Source organism: Pholcus phalangioides, unplaced genomic scaffold (genome assembly GCF_987345545.1).
Source record: "Pholcus phalangioides strain wild (caught in Gottingen) unplaced genomic scaffold, Ppha-v1.0 ptg000011l_1, whole genome shotgun sequence".
Classification (NCBI taxonomy): Eukaryota; Metazoa; Arthropoda; class Arachnida; order Araneae; family Pholcidae; genus Pholcus; species Pholcus phalangioides.
Window position 1 is genome coordinate 12,739,672 of NW_028301604.1, and position 24,973 is coordinate 12,764,644.

At 33.6% G+C, this 24,973-nt stretch overlaps 1 protein-coding gene across 1 annotated transcript in view; it reads right to left on the minus strand.

Annotated features, from left to right (window-relative positions):
• The window catches only part of LOC149080075 (metabotropic glutamate receptor 6-like), a 166,490-nt gene extending 143,610 nt beyond the window's left edge, over window positions 1-22,880 (minus strand). The window contains exon 1 of the mRNA XM_089239039.1: window positions 22,065-22,880. Coding sequence (XP_089095165.1) covers window positions 22,065-22,821 — 757 coding nt within the window. The 5' untranslated portion in view covers window positions 22,822-22,880. The remainder of the gene's footprint in view (window positions 1-22,064) is intronic.
• Window positions 22,881-24,973: the final 2,093 nt, after the last annotated feature.

Consider the following 24,973-nt stretch of genomic DNA (forward strand, 5'->3'; position numbering starts at 1 on the left):
TTTGTTAGATGAGGAACATTTTTTTGTTCGCCTTGAAACTTTGTGTCTCAACACTATGTTACATATGTACTTTGACACGAGCACATTTTTCATTAAAGTTATTAAAAAAACTTACAGCGCAAAATATGGGTGAATTTTGAAAAGTTGTGCATGCTGTTGAAGATAAATGTCTGGAGAGAAAAAAATAACCAACAATTAAAATCTTAAATGCTCGTGTGAAATTGTATAAAAATATATACAGTGTAGTGAGAAAAAAATTGAGTGCGCAAAGTGAATATAAATTTTTTAAATGTTCCTTAAAGGAAGGAGATTTTCCCCATAGGAAAGCATTGAAACTAAGATCATGCACCAAAAAACCGCCTTAGGACATTATGAGTTACCGGGAAATTCACGAACAAAAAATCCGGATTTAACAAAAATTACATGAATAAAATATTTTTTGCACTCACAGTGTGCGCGCTTTCAACATGCAAATAAATGGTATCTACAAATGACCAAGTATCATTCCTATTATCAATTCGACTTTTTCTGCCTTGTATTTGTATGTGTACTGTGAGAAAAATTATTTGTTACAATTGTTTTGTCAGAAAATCATTTGTAATCACAGTCGTGATAAGTTTGATATTTGTTTGAAAATTAGTTATAGTTATTTCTGTCATTTTTGTTATTTCTTGTAATACAGTTATATCTGTTTGTTCTTTTTTTTTCATTAAACCATGGCTTATGAATTTTTTCTTTGATATATATTCCTTCCCCTCTGTTTTTATAATAAGTAACAATAACATTTCAATCCTAAATGCTAGCCACTCTGTATCTTTAAAACATTCATACTCAATGTGCCAGCTACGTAGAAACGTTTCATTCTCTACATTAATTGGATGCGATATTTTCCTCTACTTCTTCAGACTTTTAATATTTTTTTACTTAACCTGATCAACCTGTAGGGAATATGAGAAAGAATAGATTTATAAAGTTTTGTTCCTTCACTTTCTAATTAATTAAATTTTAATGAACGGTTTATAATGAGAAACGAATGAACTTGAGTAATTTAAAAAATCACTACAAAAGAAATAGAACCATCCAGAACAGACTCTTTAGAAGCATATTTACTTATAGGGCATTACTTTGTATGCTACGTTAGATGAAGGATTATTTATTTTCAAATTGAACTGCAAAACTTTTTCTGACTGTTAACTGCTGAATTCATCTTTCGTAATGTGATTAGTAAGTAAAGTGGCACTTTCCATGATGATAACATTATTACATCTATTGTGATATATATTTAAAAAACAGTCATCCCAGAAAGAGCGACATCGCAGAGAAAAATAGTGTAATAATATAATGATAAACCAAAGTATTCACTGCTAATTAATGTACGGGGAATGGATGGAAACATCCTTGTATTGCTTCTTGAAAATGCTGAAAGAAACTGTTATTATATCAACTTTCAGATTCTGACTACACATGTGACTAATATTTTTGAAATAGAAAAACATTTTTTTAAAGAAAACAAACTTATGTGTGTTTCATTTATTAATTTTCGGTTATTCGTTACATTTTTAATCATAATCATTGAATATACGTATCAATCAATGTAGTCTGGCGCATTTATAAAGTTTATTTATCGCCTCCATATAAGATACTCGGATTACTGCCCCCGAGAAAGCACTTACGCCAGAATTCCGCTAAAACCTATAATAAGAGCCAAGGCAGTCATAAATTTTGCTTTTTAGCACTCTTACGTTCGTAAACCCAGCTGAAAAAAAAACGAGGACTGTAACTTATTCAAGAAGCTTAATAGTTATGATTATGAGTCACAAATCAGAATAATTTGAAGGTGCACTTAGTGTAAATAAATACCAGAGCCAAACAGTTTTTATTTATGATTGAAGTAACGTTAATGATTTCAAATGTTACAATTTCGATGCAACACATAGCGATTGGCCCTAAACTAGATTTCAGTATGAAGATTTACAAACTGAGAGATAGTTTATGGAATGACATCGTGTAATTAATTCAGTTCGGAATTCGGAAAAAACTGCGTAGATGAAACTTTAGAGACATTATGAGTTAATAGAACTTTTAGGGCTTTTCAAAAGGATATTGGTCGTAAGAATTAATAGCAAATCGAATATCAACTAGATGAAATGTCAAGTAAGAAACATTTTCAATTCTAACGTGAAAATTTATACTCAAATCAAACCTTTATTTGCGTATGCGTCATTGGCCCGTTACAAAGATTGGCTACACCTTTTATACATAATTGTTGAAATAAAAATGAAAAGAGGAAAAAAATTGCATTAGTTCCAAAAAAAGTAGAGAGACATTTTTGAAAAATTTGTGTATATCTGATATAAATGTTCTATAGAATGAGTTAGTATTTAATGATCGTCTTATATAATCCATCCTCGTTAAAATTAGTAAGTTCACAATGTGGAGGAATATACTTGTTACGATAGACGCTGGAAAACGAACAATGAAATAAAATATGTACAATATTATGGGTCCCTAAGAGCTGCATAGTGTATGTTTTGTTTTTTGTTCTGTTGTCTTTATTTTATTTTGTATATCTGTGTCCATGTATTTATGTGTGCTGTTTTGAATTATTAATAAAAAAAAAATATTTTACCGTTGAGTCCAGAATTACAAAGTTTACAGATCTAGTCACAAATATAATAGAATGAAATTTCACCATTGTCACTCAAAAAGGATAAACTAGATCTCATTCGAAAAAATATGCCAACTTCGAATGGTTAATAAAAATAGACATATGCTTGATATTTAAACATTCGTAAAAAACAGAAAATTAAGTGTTTATAATTTGAGAAGTTTGTTGAGTTTGAAATACAGCTATAATCTTTATGATAATTGCAAGTAACAATATTGTTTAAAATAGAAGGAATGGTATGGTCAATTTTGGTAATCAGAAATAATTTTCGGTGGTCAGAAAAGCAAATATAGTTCGGTTTCATTCTTAAAAGTGTCTTCGTGTTCTCCAAAGCGATTCTTCCACTTTTCAGGGGGTTTAGTTCGTCCTGGACTGGAGTATGCCGTAATGTTTTGGAAACCATACGTTGGTTCACGAACATTGAGCAATGGAGAAAGACTTGACTATTTGATTATGTTTACATTGGAAGAACGCAGGTGTCGGGAGGGATATGATTAAAGTTTTTAAATTTTTCAACTGAATAGATAGGATGGAACATGAGTAATCAATAAATGGTAAATCGGGTGTTTCAACAAGGGGACACCAGTATCGATTAGTAAGCTGACAACTCTGGGTTGTGATATCGCAGGGAATTTTTCTCTAATAAGGCTGTGAATAAATGGAATAGTTTATGTCAGGGAGTCATGCATTCTACCACAATTGAAAATTGACACGTTTAAAAAAAATATTATAATAATATTTATTATATATAATTAATATAAATAAATAAATAAATAAATAAATAAATAAATATATATATATATATATATATATATATATAATTATAATGGGATGAATTGAGACGCTATACATACTTAGATAAGACAATCATAGCCTTTTTTATGGGCAGTGCATTTCATTTTATCATAATTATTCCTTTTTTTTCCTGTTTTATTTTAGTATGTATTAGTTTTCTTGTGGTAATTGTCTTTTTTGGGGGTTACTGCATTTAGTTTTTTAATAACATCCATATTTTATATGGGTTTCTATTTTCAGCCACCTTGTTGTCATTTTGCCTGTTGTGGCTTTGTATTTGTATATGTATAATAGACAGGGACCTTATATAAGCATAGCCATATTTGGATAAAATATGTTTTACTTGAAAAACTTAGTTAATAATTGCGCTATTATTTTTCTGATTGTTAAGGACAATAAAAAATTTCTTAGCCTGTTATCAAAATTGAGAATGCAAAACCATAAATTTAAAATTAATTTAATTACTGATCGCTTTATGGTTACCCGTCCAGTTTCATGTCGTTTTATATTAGGTGGGGAACAAAGTTTTTATCAGAAATTTATTGTTTGGGGGAAAAGGATACAGAAAAGAAAGCAAGAAATATATCTTTTTGGAAGAAAGTCATAGAAGATTATTCCACGGTGATCCCACCAGACAGACAATATGATCTTGTGTGGCAGCGTGCGTCTGCCGAACTTTTTGACCTCGCAATGGGCAATTTCCTGCTGCATTGTGAAGGGGAATGGACATAGTGGAAACAGCATCCTACTATTCTTCCACTTACAGTGGACTATCGTAAGACGGAATTTATCCCGGTTGCAGCCCTGAAAGAAATAAGTCTGGGTTTTCAGTAAATCAAATGATACGACGAATCTTAGATTTTTCAACAGGCATTTTACACGTCCCGTATTCACACCTAAAATTTGCAAACAACGAAAAAAAATTTGCGTATTACTAGAACATACTTTCACGTTTCCAAAACGATCACGATTATATAAATTAGACTGTAAACGCGACTATTGCAACTCGTCTGCCACTATCTATCATTTCTGGCAAGAAATTTGTTCTCCCACCTAATGTAACCCCCGAAGTACGCTCTCATTCTCAATCGAAAAATTCTCTTTAAGAAGTTAAATGAACCTCTTCAATTTCGTCGATAAACCAGAGACTCCAAACGCCAGCACTGTACAATAACACTGAAGTTAGTTAATTTTTGAAGAAAATTATCTACTCCCCCTTCCGGTATACTTGGTTCAAAATTTTGAAGAGTTGTGCTTTATGAAAACAATGAATTAGATTTATCTACGAAATTTGTGAATTTGTGACTTAACTACGAATTTTATAAATAAAATTTATTTTGAAAATAACTAGGAAATTATATATTTTCAGTTATTTTGAGCTGGTATGTCTTTTGACAATATATATATTGTCTTTTGACAATATATATATATCGGAGATAAAATTCCTCCACCGCAGTTTGTTTTTAACAAATGAAGTAATATAGTGGAACCTCCCCTAACGGACACTTTTCTGCTTTCCGGTCCCGTGAAATAGGGCTTTAATGTATTTAACCTCCCGTTGGTGGACACTCGATAGCGGACAGTAAAATCGGGCAAACTAATTTTTTTTCGATTTGCAGTAGAAATAACTTTGTTAAAATTCAACATTTATCAAAAAATATATATATATATGTATACATTGGCGTACACAAGGAGGGGGGGGGGGGGTTGGAGCTCTAAACCCCCCCCCCCCCACCAGCACAGATTATAGTGTTATTTTGCAAGGAAAAAAGTAAAAACACACCTCGAGAAAATTCTGCGCACGCCTATGCATGTACTATATATATATAGAAAAATTTACATTACGAAAAAAAACATATATAAATATATATATATATATATATATATATATGTGTGCAACCTCATAGAGAGATAAAAACATGCTTCTTTCTTTTTTTGAGTGACTAACAAAGATTTGAAGTATTATTAGAGATAATCTTGGGAAGTCCCACTGTTCAAAAAGAAGTTTTTTCGACGGCTTTTGAAGCCATAGATGGGAAGCCCATTCAAGAGTCATGAAAAGGGTGGCATTCTTTGTTAATTTGCCGGCGCATCTGAAAAAAATGACCATCCAGTGTCTGGTTGTGGAAACAGTAGTTTTGCCATAATCTGACGGTTACCTACAAGGCATATCCCACGAGAACTTGCATTGCAACGCAGGGTAAGATAATTAAAGTAAAAGATAATAAAAAGGCTTTGTTGGACAAAAACCGCAAAAACAACAGCCGGCGTGAAGGAAATCCCGTACTAGTTCGGAACAAACACACGCCGGCTGTGGTTTTTGCGGTTTTTATGCCCAACAAAGACTTTTTATTATCTTTTACTTTAATTATCTTACCCTGCGTCGCTAAGCAAGCTCTCGTGGGACATGCCTTTACAATTTACTCACGAAAATAAGATGTTCTACATTCCCCCCGCCTCATGGCGTTCATATTTTCGCCCCCCTCCCCCTCCCCACTCTTGCAATGCAATCGCATACCCAGTCCTCCACTTTGATTGCCACCGAAAGGAAGACCAATCCATATAGGCATATTGTATTCAAACTGTGTTATGTTTTCGACTGAGTTTAGAACACAAGAGACCTCCATAAAAATTTAGCCAGATGGGAAAAGATACTAACATTTCTGCCACACGCTTTTTCGAACAGTTTGTCTTAATATTGACTATTCGGTTGTCCATTCCTCCCCCCCCCCCCAAATTCGTTTGTTGATTAAACAGCAAGAGAAAAGTTCTTGGGTTCTTTTTTCTTTTAAGCATATTTTTTTTATCTGCTGCCTCTATTTTTGTTTTTTCTCAATTCCGTATCTGTATTCATTTGTAGGTTTTTCTGAGAAGTATTTTCTTTTTTTTCTTAGACGTTTTGCAGAAGGGAAAAAAGTGAGTCTAATTATTGCAAACAGATTGAAAATTCACTAAGAAACGTCGCATATGGCAAACAAACGAAACTCATTTGATCATTTTTGTCGCACCACGGTCATTTTCTGCACATGAGGGCTAATTAGACCGGGACCTACAATTTATTGCCGATTCCGAACGGCATGCTTCTTTTTTATACTCATCGAGAAGTTGGCGCGCTAACTCCTCGATGGGGGACTCCCTGCGGTAGCAATTTTTTGCTGCGGTCAAGTCACCGTTTCTTGTTGTACCCCTGTGTCAGGAAAGTTTTCTGACAAGGATGAACCGGGTATCGAACTCGCGACACCTCTAAACACCCTTTGGTGCTTTAGGCGAGCATCTTATCGACCGGGCTACCGTGCCCTACAAATGAAACAAACTCATTTGACGGATTTTTTTTAAAATTAATTTTAAAAAATTTTACGGACACAAAGTGTTTACTTCAGCCGACCACCACTGTTGCACCGGCAAGATTCGAACCCGGATACTCCATCACTATGACCACTCTACCACCACAGCGGCTTAAACTGAGGTCAACATATAATATGACTTTTCGAATGCAACTTGTGTGTGTGTGTGTGTGTGTGAAGGGGATGTTTTTTAATTACGGTGTGGATGGTTATATTTGTGGTGAAAGTGTGAAAGTCTATGTGTGATTGGTAGATGTCTGTGTGTTCTAAGTATCCCAGTATTTATTATACCCATGCTATCGAGATTTTTCTCGATGGTTTATCTCGATTTCAGTGTTTTTGATATAATCGCACATGAAGCATTCTAACTGGATTTATTTTGTAGTGGAAGTTATGTTGTTTGTTAGAAGAATGAAGACTTTCACGGTCGGTGTCATGATGAGAAGATAGCTGTAGGCTGGGGAGATGTGATCTATTTAAGTTGGACTTCCCAGACGTTTTGTCTACATCTTCATCGGTGAAGTCACCCTGAAAATCTCGGCTGTGCAGCCAGAAAGATCATCAATATTATATTATTACTAAGTTAAGTTTCTTATTTTAGTCTGAGCAAAGTTTTATGTTGAAAAAAGTTGTTATTTGAAATTAAAGTAGCCGTGTATAAAAATGTCGTATGGAAAGTCTTCGAATAAATAATCATGAGAAATTCCGTAAGTCATGAAATTCATAAGATATCCGTGTGATTCCTGGTCCAACCCTGACTAACTTGATAGAAAAATGCTCTGAAAGGTCTCATTAGATACAAATACAAACCTATATATTGAATACACGATAATTTCGAAAAAAATTTTTGGTCTCATATACGTTCACGGAAAAAGTATACGGACACAAAGTGTTTCAAATTGTGATTCAACTGTGTTTCTGGTATACCGGGTAAGTCTAACTTCTGTGTACTATATTCTTCACTCAATACGTATCTTTCTGGAAATGTACTTATTTTCTGGTTTTAATCTCCGAGCATTCAATTGTGTTATTTTAATACATACTCTTTTATATATGATGATCCTTTTTTAACATATTAAATATATATGTTACGGTAAAAATGATATATTCGGTGGTTATGCATGATCACTGACCATTTTGTTAATTTATTAACTTTTGTTCACATAAACCGATAATTTACCATGCTCAACGATGATTATGTATAATCCGAGATCATATTGGTAAGTATGATAAATCGTGAATTAACTGCTAAATTGAATGAACATAATTATGAACCAGGATGGTGAATTTGAACGGTAATGCGCGCGCTGGTTTTGTTCCTACATGGTTGATACGTGTGAAAAAAAGCCCACATTACCAGACTGATAATTATGGTTTTTATGTTTTAATCTTCTTCACGCTTAATTTGATTTAATTTTTATTGCAAAAGATGTGAAGTGCTCATATAATGAGCACATAATTAATTGGCTTTATGAACAGATGAAAGATTATATATACATATACATTTTTTCATATTTATCAAGCTATCCACCTTTGTTTGGGAATTATGCATAATCACCGGTAAAAGTGATAAATTTTAATGAAATTTAATCAAACTTTTTTATAGAGACGATTAGTGATTACGCATAATCACCGGTGCATCACTTTTACAGTAACATATGCATTTCAATATTAAAATGTATAGAAACCAATTGCGACAGAAAACAAACGTCTTATAACTGTGAAAGTCATATAAATGGGGTTTCACTTATCACACCTCCCCATTAGTGGACAAAATTTTTGGGCCCAATGGTGTCCGTTATCGTGAGGTTCTACTGTATAGTTGCACATGGTTATGGTATCACAAACACGATTCATAACGCTTTGAAAAGAGGAGATTGTTATAGCATGATGATGATACCTAAATAATACCATCTCCGAATCAGCAATACTGGTAGATCATCAGCGTTATGCAATAGTATGTACTCATCGAAGATGGTGTGAAACAGGAGACACACACACACACATTTTGAGTCTTCAACAAGTATTGGATGACCACATCTCATTAATGCCAGGGTCATTACTAACTTTTCGTCTCATCCTCATAGACAGGAGGAATACTATGAGTCACACACATCACATGTATACTCAATCAGTATAATCGAAACAATGTGTCCGCAAACATAGCTCATCGTTCCTCGTTGAATTTGGGACTATGTAGCCGCTTACTAAAGGAGAACAACATTTTATTAGGTAAGTGGTTTTATCGTTAAGGCTCAAATCCTATATATTATGTATCACAAGCATTCTCGAACAAGACGAAAGCCATGGTAAAACACTCCACTTCGCCTAATGACTAGTATGAACTCCATTTATTAGATCGATTCTGTAATGATATGACTTACATATTTCTGTTCTAGCTAAAAAATAAATGGTAATCATGTAATGTCCAGAACCTTTTCAATGTTTTTTTTCTTATAATTCACCATGCAAAAAAAAAACTCCATTGAATATATTTTCAGCATATTAATCCAACAAACTTTTCCCCTACCATTGTGGAAACGAGATTAATTATTTTTAAACTGCTTGCCCTCGAAATCCATTTCTCTTGATGATTGATAACGTAGAATGTTTGCCTTCACATGTGCAATATTGATTTGCCAACAGAAAATTGGTAAAAGAAAATGTAGTGTTTCCAGAGAGATTTTTCGATACTATTCGTAGAAAGATTCGATAAAAATTAATGAAGAACTTCCCCGCTTTCTGTTCACGCTATTCGTGCACGCAGAAGTTTCATTTCGTACGAAATGATAGTTGTGTTCTTTCCAGAACTTAATAAATAATTTTACTTACCTCGTAATGTTTTCCAGATTGGGGAAATTTTGCATTCTTGAAGCGTGCAATTGATCTGCAGTCACTTAATAGTTGCTGATACCTGTACCCGCGTTCATCAATTGGAAAAAAGAATAGCCTTTTTTTTTTGTTGGAATAACCTTGTTTAGCAAAAAAAGTCATAAGAGTGGGAAAATTTATTGTATACCAATTACAATTGCACATTGGACAACTGCAGGAATAACGTTATCGTGATCAGTGCTTATTTTCGATCCGGAATCATCGCTCAGGTGACCATTTTTAGAAATAGTTGGTTAAATATCATTCTGCAGTGTCCGTCTATCTTATAAGAGCGTGACTAACCAGCGTTATACAATGTTCGAAGTATTATGTTATATGCATTTCGGTTTCCCTACCTTACATATGATTTCCGTACGTGGGTTCTTAGTTGTTGCGACTTGGTTTCCAAGGAGCCTTTGAATTGGAGCTTGCATACGTGTCTTATAGCGCAAATAAAACTGAAATCCTGGTTTAATAAGTTTTAAAGGTTTCTGGTTTCAAACTTCGTGAATCGGAAGAGTAGCAGATAGAAAATCTAAAGTTTCTATGAAGGATGATAGCTAAATACTGTTGTTTCGAACTTGATAGTAATAAAGTTATCGAACACGAAAACCTCATTATATTTTGAATCAATTAAGATTTAAATGATGTGCAGAACTACTGATCTTGAAGCACGAATGCTTACTGTTTTTGGTTAAATATCTGTTTTCTAAAATTCTATCACGGGATGTAGTCGGTCGCGTGCCATAAGTAATCAAGTACCTTAGTTGTAAAAGGTTAGTACTTATAGAACAAGACGACTGATTGTGGTTATTAATTATTCTTCTGAAATTATTATTAATTAATTAATTAATTATATAATATAATTATAATAAATTGTTATTATTAATATGTATGTGTGTGTGTGTATATATATATATTAATAATATTAATCATAATAAATTCTTATTCCTAAAATTCCTAAGACCTAACTTCATTTATATTCAATCAGTAGGTTCAATTGTACAGGGTGTCACAAAACTTTACCGCAAAAATGAGGGGAGATGATAGTACATTGCAAGACGAACAATTTTTGCTGTGGATTCTATGGTCGCAAATGACTTTTTTATTTAGTGCATGTTAGCTTGCAATATTTTAGCCACTGACACCAAAAAAGGAGAAACAAAGTCCTAAAGTAACCCTGAGAGTGAAAGCAAAGAAATATTTCTCCCTACATGCAATTCCGTTAGAGAGGAAAAGGAACGATATTGTTTTCCCCTCTGTAAATTGACCGTTAACGGGAAGGAATACTTTTTTGTTTCTCTCACAACGTTTATGAAATTTCCTTGTCGCTCCTGAAGACGTGAGCAACGTTGCTATATTTTGGTGATTTCTGAAGTGAAGTGATGCCATGAATAAATGGGTTGCACCCTTGATTCCACTGCAAAAATTATTTGTCCTGACGTGAACCTCTCATTTTGGCGGTAGACTTTATTGACGTCCTTTACAGCCTAAGTTTCCTTTCCTACGATATCATGAATGGTTTTAGATGGTTAGGTGAGGTTTGAACTTTCGGTTTTTTGAGCCTTACAGACGAGATTTGGATTTTTGATCATTTCAATTTTTAAATCCCCCCTTTTTTGCGTTTTTTTAATTTTATTTCTTTTTTCCGTTTTAATTTGTTGATATCGTTCACTAATAAGTAAGTGTTCATTACTTTTCATTATACTTGCAATGTATCAACCAGTATGGGTCTCTAGACCACTTGGCTGATTTTTTGTCTCATCTTGTATTTTATTACTTATGTATTTTATTACATCTTGTATTACTCGCCTAAAGTACCAAAGGATATTTAGAGGTATCGCGAGTTCGATACCCGGTTCGTCCTCGTCAGAAAACTTTCCTGACACAGGGGTACAACAAAAATGGCGACATGACCGCAGCAAAAATTGCTACCGCAGGAAGTCCCCCCTCGAGGGCTTAGCGCACCAACCTCTCGACGAGTATAAAAAACAAGCCTGCCGTTCGGAATCGGCAATAAATTGTAGGTCCCGGTCTAATTAGCCGTCGTGTGCAGAAAATGACCGTGTGCGACAAAAATGATCAAAATGATCAAATGATCTTGTATTTTATGTAACAAAATGAAACAGTAAAGTGAATTACATTGAGATTTGAAAATAACGGATTGTTAAAATAGAAAACTTTCACTATGTGTCAAATGATACTAATTTAAATAAACAGTTTAGTTCAATACAAAATGAAGGGCCACTGTAAATGTGATCAACCATTCGAAATCAGAACCGTTGAGTCTCGATATGGTACGCCATAGACCAGAGGGTCTATAATATTCTACAAGCCGTGAAGCATTACAAAATAGCACCTATAAAGCATTGGTATATGCTTAAACGGAGACCTCCTAATCATAGCCCGCCGCTCTGTCTCAATGAAGAGATATGAGCAAGTGGTCGAGACAGACCTGGTCCCATGCTGGAAGCAGAGCGTGTTGTAAACATAACGTGAAGTTTGTTTCTGTGCAATGGTTGTTATGTGTAGTGCTGCCATCTGCTATCAAATTTTCTAACTATGAGTGAAGTGTAATTGGATAATTCTACCGTTGTAAGCCTGTTGTTCTCTGTGGTGACTTTTTAACTGGGAGATCGACTCGCATTCTGGCCTCGAAGTTAGGAACCACAGAAAGCCAGCTTCAGCCGACCACCACTGTGGCAACGGTAAGATTCGAAACCGGATACTCCATCACTATGACCACTCTAGCACCGCAGTGGCTGAAACTGAGGCCAACATATAATATGGCATATAATATGATAATTCCATTTAGCCTTAATAGGGAAAACTTTTCTCTCTCTCTCTCTCTCATTAGTTTAAGACAATATCATTTAGAGGTTTTTTTCACATTCCAGAATAATCTGATAAAATTTTCACAAAAACAAAATTTATTAACAAAAATTGTGAACGTATATTAATGAAATTACGCATGAAAATTTAATTTCTTAAAGATTTTTAGTATTGCAATTAAAATTTCATTAAGATTTTATGTGTTTTAGTGAAAATTCACCCGTTCCCGTGAAATGATATGCTACGGTGTTATCGCATTAAAATTGGTGAATTTAGTCGATATTTGGATTTAAAAACTATTAATCTAAACATCAAAGAGCAGGACTGAGAGTTACTTTTTTCCAAACTCGAAGGAATTCATCGAAAATTGGGAATTTAGAAATATGAAAACAATCACAAACTATAAATGAAATATTCCGTTAAAACAATCTTATGCTAAATTTTTAGAACATTGAATCTCACATTTTCTGAATTCTCTTAAATAATTACTACACTTTCATGCGATTCATTGCATTTAGAATAAAATATCATTTCTGATTTTGAAAAAAGGTTGCGACGAAATTATGATTTAGGCGGGGATTACATTGTAAAATTTCACACACACATAACAGTTCTATTGGAAAAATCTAACTTGGAAAATGCAACCAATAAGCGCATCGGTTACATTCGAGTGAAAGTAACCAATAGGGTTATTGGTTGTTTTTCAAGTTTTGTAAAATATATTTTATCAAAATTGTATAGTGTCATCCCGGCCTTAGTTTGATCGTATGAATTCACGGCAGACTCTCGCGAAAAATTTAGAAAAAAAGGAAAAAAATTAAGTTATTTTCTAAAGAAATCCAGAACGTTCAAAAACGTTCAAAATCGGACGTTCAGATTTTATGACAATAAGTGTACAAACCAGAATTAAGACCTTATGATATCAATTATATGAGCAATAAGATGTATAATCATAATTATAACTATAAACTGGTGGTATATTTCCAAATGATTCACATTAGGGGTTCTTTTAAGTCTGGATCACGACCCATAGGTTAAGACCCTTTGACTTAGACTCAGTAATACGAATTTCTTGGCGCAGTTTGACCAAATTGGTTCTTGCGCCAATAAATCGAAATCTCTAGTAATACGAAACAAGCAAAAATTTGGACAAAACATACAGTGATATCATCAAAAGTCATGAAACGAAATTTATGCATATTAAGATAAGCAGATATTGTAGCTAAGAAAATTAAATGTGTTATTTCATACTGATCTGTTCTGTAATTTTGAAATTCTTGGAGTAAAATATAAAAGAAAAAAATCTATATATATGTGTGTGTATAAAATACATAGGAGGACAACTAACTTACATTGCAAATCATCTCAGATGAGAGATCTCGGTGTGCATTAAGTATTTATCTGAAGATGTAGAATTCTCATCTGACGTATTTGCCACGTGTATTCAAATATATACGGAACCATAGAGGATTAAGTTTGTTTCAAGAATTTTAATGTTCTCTCAATTACAAATAGAAATGAACTTTTCTGTCTAGATGGATAATTGAATCACTGAAACTACTCTACTTTAACGTCATAATTTGAGTGTGCCGTGGAAGTTCACCTGTCGGTCCAAGTGTTCCGCGATATTAAAACGATTGAAAAACACTGAATTGATGGGATAAAATTAAGCAGAATAAATCTTTCATCTATGTGTGTATATGATTCCGGTTAGTTATTCGTATTTTCGACCAATAACGATGCGTTAGCTCGTTGATCATTAGATAAAACACTTCGTTTTCTCAAACAATCCGTGAAAAGACCTGGCGTTCAAATCTAAACACCGACATGGAAACCTTATGGCAGGCGTTGAGCCCTGCGTGATATTCTCTATCGAGTTGAATACCGTGATAAGTCATTAGTTATGCTCGCTTATTCTATATATAATAGTACGTTATTCTCTCGATTAACTCGATGGCATGTACGTCTTTGCCAGGCTTATTGAAATGGTTTAGATGTAACATTTATATTCAGCTGGCCTTGCTGTAAACGCCACCATTTGTTATTTCGAAAGCCAAATTATGGTTGCTGTGGAAGTGTGATAACACATTGTAGAGAAAGAGTCTGTTCAAAGTTCAACGAAATTGGTTCACTTGATCAATGCTACTGACGTGATTCCTTTTACACATGGAACTACCTATAAGCTGATATATTACACGTGCTATTATTGGAAGATAAATTTAACATTAGTTGATAACATATAACTATTTAATTAACTCATATCGTTTTTTGGAATTAAAAATTTCTAAGGATCAGAGTATCGAGAGGAAACAACTGCGCACAAATAACCTTTTGTTCATTTCTCGCTATTGGAACTAAAACAATTTTTTAATTCAAAAATTTATAAGTTTGACAATAAGACCTAAAATTCATCTGTCACCCATAATGCTTTAAGATACCAATACCATAAGTTGCATAAAATTTAAAAAAATTACAAAACAAATTATGTAACACACAGCTCAGACATAATTGTTTTATCATCTTAAATTTATTTAAGGTCCAGTTGATCCCACATATGCACAGTATGTTTCTACCACAGAAGTGAAATTTTATTTCAAGTTTTGACGCAAAACCTAAGGGAAACACAGTCGATGCTCGTTATAAGGACCTCGTTATAGAGACCATTTCCTTACAACGACCGGTGGGATAAGTCCCAAATGTTTTCATAGAACGACTACCATATATGTTTTACATTAGATATAAAGACCTTCCTAATATAATGTCCGTTTTCATCGTGACGAATAGGGTCGTTATATCGAGCGTCGACTGTATATCTAAAAAAGAGGAAATTCCATGGGATAAGAATCACTCAAGTTGCAAATACGCTGTCCATTACGCATAAAAATTTTTTTTTTTTGAGCATAAGAAGACTTTATAAAGGAAAAGTTCGAGTCCTTGGTGCGGTATTGAAATTCGATTAGGAAATGGTGTCGAATATGAAAAAGCGAAAAGTTGCTACACGTGAGCAGCATAGCCTTCTAAGTCTTGTTATCTTCACCGAGCTTCACATTCACAACAACCATGCATCTGTAAGCTCTAGTTTTTTTAACTTGCCGCAAGCTACATCCGTCAATATTAGGAGGAATTTCGTATTTCTTCTGTTCAATAAAAGAAAACCATTCCTTGTAGCTTGAAAAAGAATCGCCTTCGTATTTTTCAAGACAAAGGAAGAATGTGAGAGGAATGAAATATCCAATAAACTCACAAAAAGAAATAGATTTTACAGTTTTTGTTATTTTACAGTCTTTTTTCAATAACATATTCTCATTCATTGATTTGAGCCATTGTCTTTAAAAAACAGTGTCAGTGTGGGTATAATCCCGCTCTCTCTCTCTGTATATATTCAATATTTATACGAAGCGATCAATTTTTTCATCGTCGGATTCCTAATTTTATATAAAGCCGTTTGTCTTTTCAGATACAGAAGGTGTTTCAAATATTCTCATACATCAGCTTAATAGCTGTTTAAATTAAAATAAAGTATTCTTAATGAGTTACGGAGTTTAAATTGTTATAAGGCTGTATGTGAGTCATATCCATTAAAAAATCTTAAAGCTTTACTTACATGTGAAACAAAAAAAAATCTTTTACGATAAAATAATCACTGAGTTATGGAAGATAGAATTTTACAGTTTTTAGGTATATATATTCCTCATCTGAAAATGAAAATGAAGAAACAAGCTGGAGACACACTGATAGGCCGTATAAAAATGTATATGTAAAACCAAATAATTTTTTCGAGATTTCATTGAATGACAAAAGGTGGAGTTGTTAGGTTGTTGCAATGTTATTAAATTCTTCAGAAAATTATTCCTTACCAAAATAATTTTGTATATGATCCTGATTTTTAAAAAAAATAATGTTTTTCAATTTTAATTAGTCGTTCAATCAGTAAGTCGGTCTGTTTCACCTGTGTAATTTTCTTTCACCACACAGTTCATAATTTTTTTTTCACTAAATTTAAGTTATAGGACCCAGAAACCGTAAAAAATTGAATTTCGTACCCCTTTTTTGAACGAAAATTTTGTTTTTGTGATTAAATTATTCCACAATTTTGGATTTTTAAGTTTTACAAAATTTTGGACATTTCTATTTACATACAAAAGTACTATAGCACTTGCTACTACAGGAACATTTAAAATACACGTGATTAAACTTTTTATTCTCACATTTCATTTACTTAACATTATCCAGATTTATAAAATTGAACGCATGTCCCATGTCTTTCAGAACAATTTATGTCAGTCATATATAGCGTTACTTTAACGAAAACATGATCGGGGCCTAATTTATGGATTACCTGAAAATCGACCGTATGAACATACACATTTCGAGACACAATTATATAATCAACTACGCTGGCTCCATTTTTGTCATTTTTGTCGCACCACGGTCATTTTCTGCATACGAGGGCTAATTAGACCGGGACCTACAATTTATTGCCGATTTCGCAGTCTGCTTGTGACGTCAGTAAGCAGTTCAGTTTCCCTCAGAATATTCAGGGCAAAAAATTCTCTGCTCGTGCCAGTATCATCGTTGTGAGGAAAAGAAATGATCAGGCTCAGAAATGTGGGGTGATTTCTATGCCCCACATGCAATCACTATGCGGTATTTGTGAGCCATTCAGGAAGATTCTACGCCAAAATAAGAAGAAACGAAATAGGATGCTATGGTTCAAAAATGTGGCAAACTTGCTAGGTAGTCTGAATGACATTTATGGCAGACACTGCAGAGGCCTTCTGTCTCTAGAAGGTGCTGCGCAAGCCGAGGTTTTCACAGATTTCTCTCATTTCGTTTCCCAGGTTTCTGAGGATTGATCGCAAGCCACATTCAAGAATAGTAAATTTTCGCGGCATGTTGTATTTTCAAGGTTATCGATTTTAGATTTCAGCCACGAAATCTCAACGGATTGGACGGAAATTATAGCTGACAAGTCATTAATTTTTGTAGACGAAGTGTTTCAAAGCGTATTTAAGTCATTCATTTGAGCTTCGGTGTTGTTGACTTTTTGTTGGAAGGTGTCAAATTTGCAATCGAGTTTCCTGACTATTTCAAGGATTTCACGAAATGGCAGATTGGATTCCCCTGCATAGGGAGAGAATTCACGTGATCTTTTGTGGCTTGTACTCGAGTCATCATCTATCGAGAGGAAATTATCCAGCGTTATTTGAGCATTCACAAATAAAGGAGGTGTCCGGTTAAGTGACCCAGGGTTTAATTCCACCTCACCCAAACACAGCAAGAATAAACACATGCAAAAAACATGTTTTTTGTGACATATCCTGGCGCTGCGGGAATCGCAATCACGTTTTGTCACAGGACCCGAAGCACTGGAACTGCAAAACAAGAACGAGTGATGTCCCTTCGAGTTTGAAAAATCATAGGATGCACTCCATGTGCACAACAACGTAAACGCCAGTAATTGCTTGAATAAAAACATGATGTACGTGAAAAAAAAGACTAATAAAATAATATTACAGTTGTACTTCAAGGATAAGTTTTGAGTCCTGTACTTTTTCACTCTTTTTCAACACTCTTATTATCCGTTTGATTTCAGCTGGAATCTCGGCATTCCCTAACGGCACGCCACTTAACATTCTACTATACGCGGATGACGCAGTAATTTTGGCGGATTCACCAGTAAATTTAAGGAAAAAAAATTATATCCTCGAAAAATTCAGCAATGACTTCAAACTCACAGTCAACGTTAGTAAAACAAAAGTTATGGTTTTGCGTAAAGGTTGTAAACGCTCTAAGCATGATGTCTTCTTTTATCAAAATAAAAAACTGGATACAGTTGGTTCTTATACCTATATTGGACTCCCCTTTTCCTTTTCTGGTATTTTTTATGTAGCAAAAAATCCCTTTCTTGTCAAAACGCATGTGGCCTTTGCCTCTTGCAATGAACGCATTGTGGCCCTTACTTTCAGGAGCTAAAATTAACTCCCCATTTGGTTGGTTTGAACTGGTCAATAGTATGGTTACCTCAGTGTTTTCTTATGGCTCTCCCATCTGGTCAATCCATTATCTCAACCCTCTAGAGCAATGTTTCTGAATCTTTGTAAAAACATTATTCAATCTCTCAAAATACACACCAGGTTATATGATAAGATTAGAACTCGGTTATACTGCTTTATCTGTGACGTTCATAAAATTGATAATTAAATACTGGATACGCATTCTTCAAATACCTGAATCTAGATTGCGTAGGATCTCTTAGCTTCATTTTTTTAGTAACTCAATTACAGAAAATAATTTTAACTGGGCCTCAGATCTCAAACTTCTCTTGGTAAACTGTGGATTTGCGTTCGTCTGGTTTTCGCAGGACCCTAACATAGCTTCAAAATATCTACCCCAGGTTTTACAAGTTTATATTGACCAAAATATTTAACAGGTATGAGCGCAATGAAAAATAGCATAAGAAATTCTCACTACAAGTTTATTAAAACCTCAGATCTTTGCGGAAGATTATATACTCTCGAAAACTGGTTTTTCGATTAAAAGGGTCCTCCTTCAGTTAAGAACATTGCAAAATTCTATATTTATACAGGGTAAATTTTTTAAATATCTCCTGACAAAGATTGTAATTTCTGAAATTTTATAAAACTTGAAACTTGGTCTCATGTAATTATGGAATGTCCAACTTATATAAGTCCTACAGAAAAAATATTTTTCTAATATTCTGATCGATAATAATATACATTCCTTTCTAACATACAGACATAAAAAATACCACCAAATCGTAAAATTTCTCCTTGTCTGCCCTAAAACTAAGAAATTTCATTTCAGCAGAAATTTCTTAGTTTCCTTACAGCGAGGGCATATAGATGTTCTGAAACACTCCCGGGAAAAGGGAAGGCAATGCACTAGGAATAGCACTCTATCTGCTATTCTCTTCCCCCCCCCCTTCGTCCCGCTTTCTATTGTTATTTCTTTTTTCCCCCGGAATAAATTTGTATGCGTTTCGTTTTTTGTTTTTTTTCTACTTCATTTTATTATTCTTATTGCATTTTCCTGTTTGACTGTTTCTATCTTGCATCTCATTTTATAAACATGTTTAATGTATATATGTGTGTGTATTATATACATGTATATATTCATTTATGTGCACAGCTTTCCATTTCTGCCTTGTGTATTATTTTATTTTATTTTTTCTTATCAGTAATATATGTAAAAAGGAAATCAGAAAATCAGTTCTTTCTTCACAGCTGAAGTCTAGTGTACCAGCAAGAGCGCGTACATAGCTCTTCTCCACACCCCCTCAATCAAGTCTATGTCCCTCTGTAGGTAAGGTCTTCAAATCCTTACGGCATATTCTAGTAAAGGGCAAACTAAACCTCTGAAAAGTAGAAGAATCGCTTTAGGAGAACGCGAAGAGGCCTTTTCGAGAATGAAATCGAGTATTCAATTAGATTTTTTGACCATCGCAGAACTGTGTTCAGATACCCTAAGCTTCTCTCGTCAGTGAGAATTCCCAAGTCGATGATGTTATTTGCATCTGGAATAATATTATCATTTAACTCGTAAGTAAAACGTGGGTTGTTCGAACTAAAATGAGCGACCATGCACTTGTCAACGCTGAAACTCATTCTCCATTGATTTGCCCATGCTGCGATCATATTCAAGTTCGTCTGAAGCAACTCCCTATCGATTGTATTCCGGACTACGTCCACTGGATCCACGTCATTTATGAATTTGCTAACAATCCCATTCATACCCTGATCAAGTTTATCAATAAAAAGTAGAAAAAGTATGTGACCAAGGACACTTCCTTGACGGACTCCACATGTGACACCTGCTCAATCAGAAAATTCTCCGTTGATCATAACTCGCGCTGTGACCTATCTCGCTACCACGATTCTATCCAATTCAAAAAGTTGCCCTCAATGCCAATCTCATATAAACGTTTCACGAGATTAGATCATCGTTCCATGTTGGAACCGATAGAATGTCTTTTAGCAGTCAACGCATATAAAGTTTACGTTTTTGCCTTTGCTTGAAGATCATAGAAAGAATGAAGATTGTGGTTACACACGACTTTCTCTTCCCGAACTTATGCTGGTTTTTCGCCAATACACTATTCTCGTCTATCCCTTTCCCCAGTTACTTTATGATAACAATTTCCCAAAAATAATTTGTCATTAGTGCAAGAATACAAATTACCTTGGACCAAAGGATATTCTTTCATTTCTATATAATTGATCATTTATTGATAATTAACCATTCAATTCAATTCCGTATACACAGAAAAACCATTCAAAAGATCTTAATATTTTTTTAGTATAGAAAGACCAAAAAAAATTAATTTCTTATACGAAATATATGAGAGAAACCACTTCTATTGGAAAAACCTTAATACAAATGGAGAAATATATCAGTTCTTATTACTTTCTCTTTCTCTGTACTATCATTCTTTTACCTCACACTTCAATGTATGTGAAAAAAGTCAATTTAGGAAGCCCAATTAAAAACGTTATGATAATTTTTATGCTATTTACTATAGTTCCAACTATTTTCCCTAAAAGCTCACAAGTTTTCACAATACGTATTTTGAGAAAAAAAATAGTTTAATGGAAAACAAATTGTGTAGAAGACGATATAGAAGTTAACATTTATATTGTACTGTTAGCTTTCTTAACATACAAAGAGTTTATTCGAAAATTATAATTATAAACTAATTAACAGTATAACCCTTTTTTTATGGAATTAATCGTAGACAGATGAGTGTGCGTAATTCTTCACGATTTAACGTGTTCGCCAATACGAGCTGGAAATTAAGCATAATCACTAATAAATGTGATAAATTCGTTTTATATGGACAAAATTGATCAAACTCAGTCTATGCTAGATTTTGCTAACTTAAAAAATAAAATTATGTCCATCGCTTTTGCCGTAACATCATCAATCAACGGAACATCATGTTCAAATAAAGATTTCACATATCATTAATAATATTTTAGGCATTTGAAGATTTATAGGTATCACAACAAAAAATTCATGGAAAAATTCTGTATATAATAATTTTAGAACTGATTAAATTCCTTACATCTAAATATAAGGGAATTGAATTTAAAATGAAAATGTCATTTATGAATGTCAATATTTTTTGACCTTGTATAAAATATGGCATAAATGTGTATTATTTCATTTGAATTGAATTGAGAGACTAGAATTGACACAATTCAGAAAATGGTTGAATTTTCAGTATAAGATTTACCGAATAAGAAAACCACTATCGTGTGACTCAGTCATTTTTCACCCAAAAAATGCATTAACCATTTCGCGTAAAACAAATTTAAGTTCTGAATTCATGTTTATCCACATGTAATTTGAACATAACGTATAAGAAAAAATTGAACTTGTCAAATAATTAAAGACAAAAACATATACGCCACGGTATAAATATTTTGTAATTTTACAACTGTTGATAAATTTCTCGAATTAAATATTTTATGCACGGCAAGAAAATATTAAATACAATTTAATTGACAAACGAGAAAAAAAAAGACACTTACCTTTAATAAAGTCCACCGCTTGTTCCAGTCCGTAAGTATCTTTATCGCAGTCGTCCAAAACGTAAGCTCCAAGTTTGATGCCAGGCAAGAAATTCGGTTGATTGTTCACCCAATCAAGTGTGAATAACATGCATTCTAGGGCATGGATTCCACCTTGCGGCATTATTGGACCGCATATAATTTTATCTTCTCTTTCGTGAATCATCATGAGACCTCCAAGAACGATATCTCCTTCGATTTCAGCAACTCTTTTTATAGGCCATACGTATGAATCAACCGGATCTGACAAAACTCTTTTTCTTCTCGCCGGAACTTCAATAATAGATTCTTCACTCTGTAACCTTTGATTGGTTCCCTTCACATTCACCAGTTCTAAGATTCTCATTAGCTCTCCTTCACTATGGAAGCTGAATGATAGTGTACTAGTTTGGTTGTGTTTTGATGAGGGATGAACATATTCCTGGTTTTTCAAGTCATCTGCGCTACTACTCAATTGGAACAGATAAAAAAATGAGATGAAGTAGAAAAAGTATTTGTTTCTGAAAATGAAATGGCTAGTTTGATGATGAATTTTACCCAGTGAAATTTCATTCAAAGAGGAGTATTTTATTTTCCCGAACTGTCTTGAAACAGATTCAAACTTTCTATCTTCACACAACAACCGACTCGACACTTTCTTCAAGCGACAACTACTCCCCATCCCGGAAATAGTGAGATAAACAACGTATATCAAATCATTAGGATTTATATCACGCATCCATTTCTAAGCACAGCAACAAGCATCTCGGATATAACTTTCCACGCATCTGACGTACCGTTTCCCGCGAAGTCTCTTTAAAACTGTTCCAAAGATGTGAAAAAAAGACCCTCCCATTTACGAGCATTTGCGCCATCTGTAGACTATTCCATTCCACGTGCTCTGCAGGAGAGTATTTGTTATTTATTGATCGACTAGATGCCAATGGTCCAACCATTCGTTTTTACCGAGTTCCAAAAGTTAAAAAAAAATTTTTTTTAGTCACTGAAAAATTCATTACTTTTCAAGAAACACTATTGTGGGAAAACATCAAAGTGTATTTCAATTTCCATTAATCTTTAGTTTTGAGTTTGCCGTAAGCATCTCATAAGAAAGTGGCAAATGTTTCGCTGATGACAGTTCAACAAAAACAATATTTCATCTTCGATGGGACTATTTTGTCATGTTAGAATTGATGTGGATAGTTCGTGAAACTTCAGGGAAAACAGAGCTGAGGCTATACTAGGGATTGATATTAAAATTGGATATTGCCATGAAAATATTGAGAAATACTCACTTTTTTTAAATAAACATTCATGTTTATGTTGGCAACATGATGCAGCTAAAAAAATACAGTATAGAGCAGGGCTGGACTAATCCCAGTCGTCAGATCACCATGGAGACTAAAAAATTCGTATTGGAGCCTAAAATTTTCTTTGCGCACTTACTAAATTGCAGGCAGCCGAGAGTAGCCCAAAATGTTTGGAATTTATAGCAGCATGTCTGCCAACATGAAAGAGGGTCACTATGCCCTGAAAAAGTCAAAAGAAGCATTATTTTGGACCCTTTTCTTCAGGTAAAAAAATTTCGGTGTTTAAAAATTGTTTTGATGTATAGATTTTTTGCGTTTCCCAGGCCTGGTATAGAGTATTGTTAGAAGTATCATCTACACTTTTCAACAGTTTTGTCATTTTTATTGCAGAAAAAATACAAGCACATGAATAATAATTTCCTAATACAGTAAACAGATTATTTTCTGCTATAAGACATGCTAGCGTCTTACTTTCGATGTTTGAAGTGAATTGAATGCAGTTTTGCGAATTTAAGGGGTGTCATGACCACAAAGCAAATTTTTCAAAAATGACTTTAAAACTATTTCATCCCATTGCAAATCAAATGCAAAAAAAATCGTGTCAATCGGTTACTTTCTTCTTTCAAAATAAAACAATAATGAATTATCAGTTTATGAAATCATCCGTGAGATTTAAAAAAAAACCATATTGAACCAAAAATTTGGAAATTTTGCAGAAATGTCTTTTCGATATGTGTTAGTAAAATGAATCTCCGATTTTGCAATTGACTAATGTTGAATTCAGACTTTTAATCTTTTTTATACTTTTTAAACTTAAAAAATTCTTAAAATTTAACGAATAGTCAGACATTCAAGTTCGAGGTTCATTTCGCTAAACACATATTGAATAAACATTTCTGCAAAATTTCAGAATTGATGGTGTAACACAGTGGATAACTCACGGATTGGTTCAAAAACTGTAATCTGAGAAAATCGCCTTCACACTCTTGAGTACACACACACACATTTACACTCTAATTCATTAGCTCTTTCTTATATTTTGAAATGAAAAATTGACCGATTGACACGAAATATTCTTTGCATTCTATTTGTTAATTGAATGGCATATTTTTTAAAGTTTTTTTTTATTTGTCGGAAAATCGTCTGCAGAGGCCACGTGTCCTTCCCTAAAATTCCAACTTTCCATCATAATTTATTTTTCATATAAATTCTAAAAAATTATATCACGTACTTCAATTGAGGTTTCAGAAAATATGTTCTACTAATACTGATATACAGAAAAATATCATATTAAGTTAAAATAAAATTAACTTAAAAGGGTTTGAATATTTAACTATTTACTTCCTATTTTTATGGGGTTTTTTGATAAACTTTTAACAATTAGTAGCTAGACTTGTACAACGTTCGAAAGTAAGTAACCAATTTTCCAAAGTGTTACCTAGGGAGGCTAAAAAGCAAACCCATAAATCTTCGCTGAAAGTAATTACTTTTTCATGCCGTAGAAAACACACAAACTGTTGCAAACAAAATTACGCAAAAAAAAATATTGCATATTTTACAAGAGAAATAACCAAAATACCA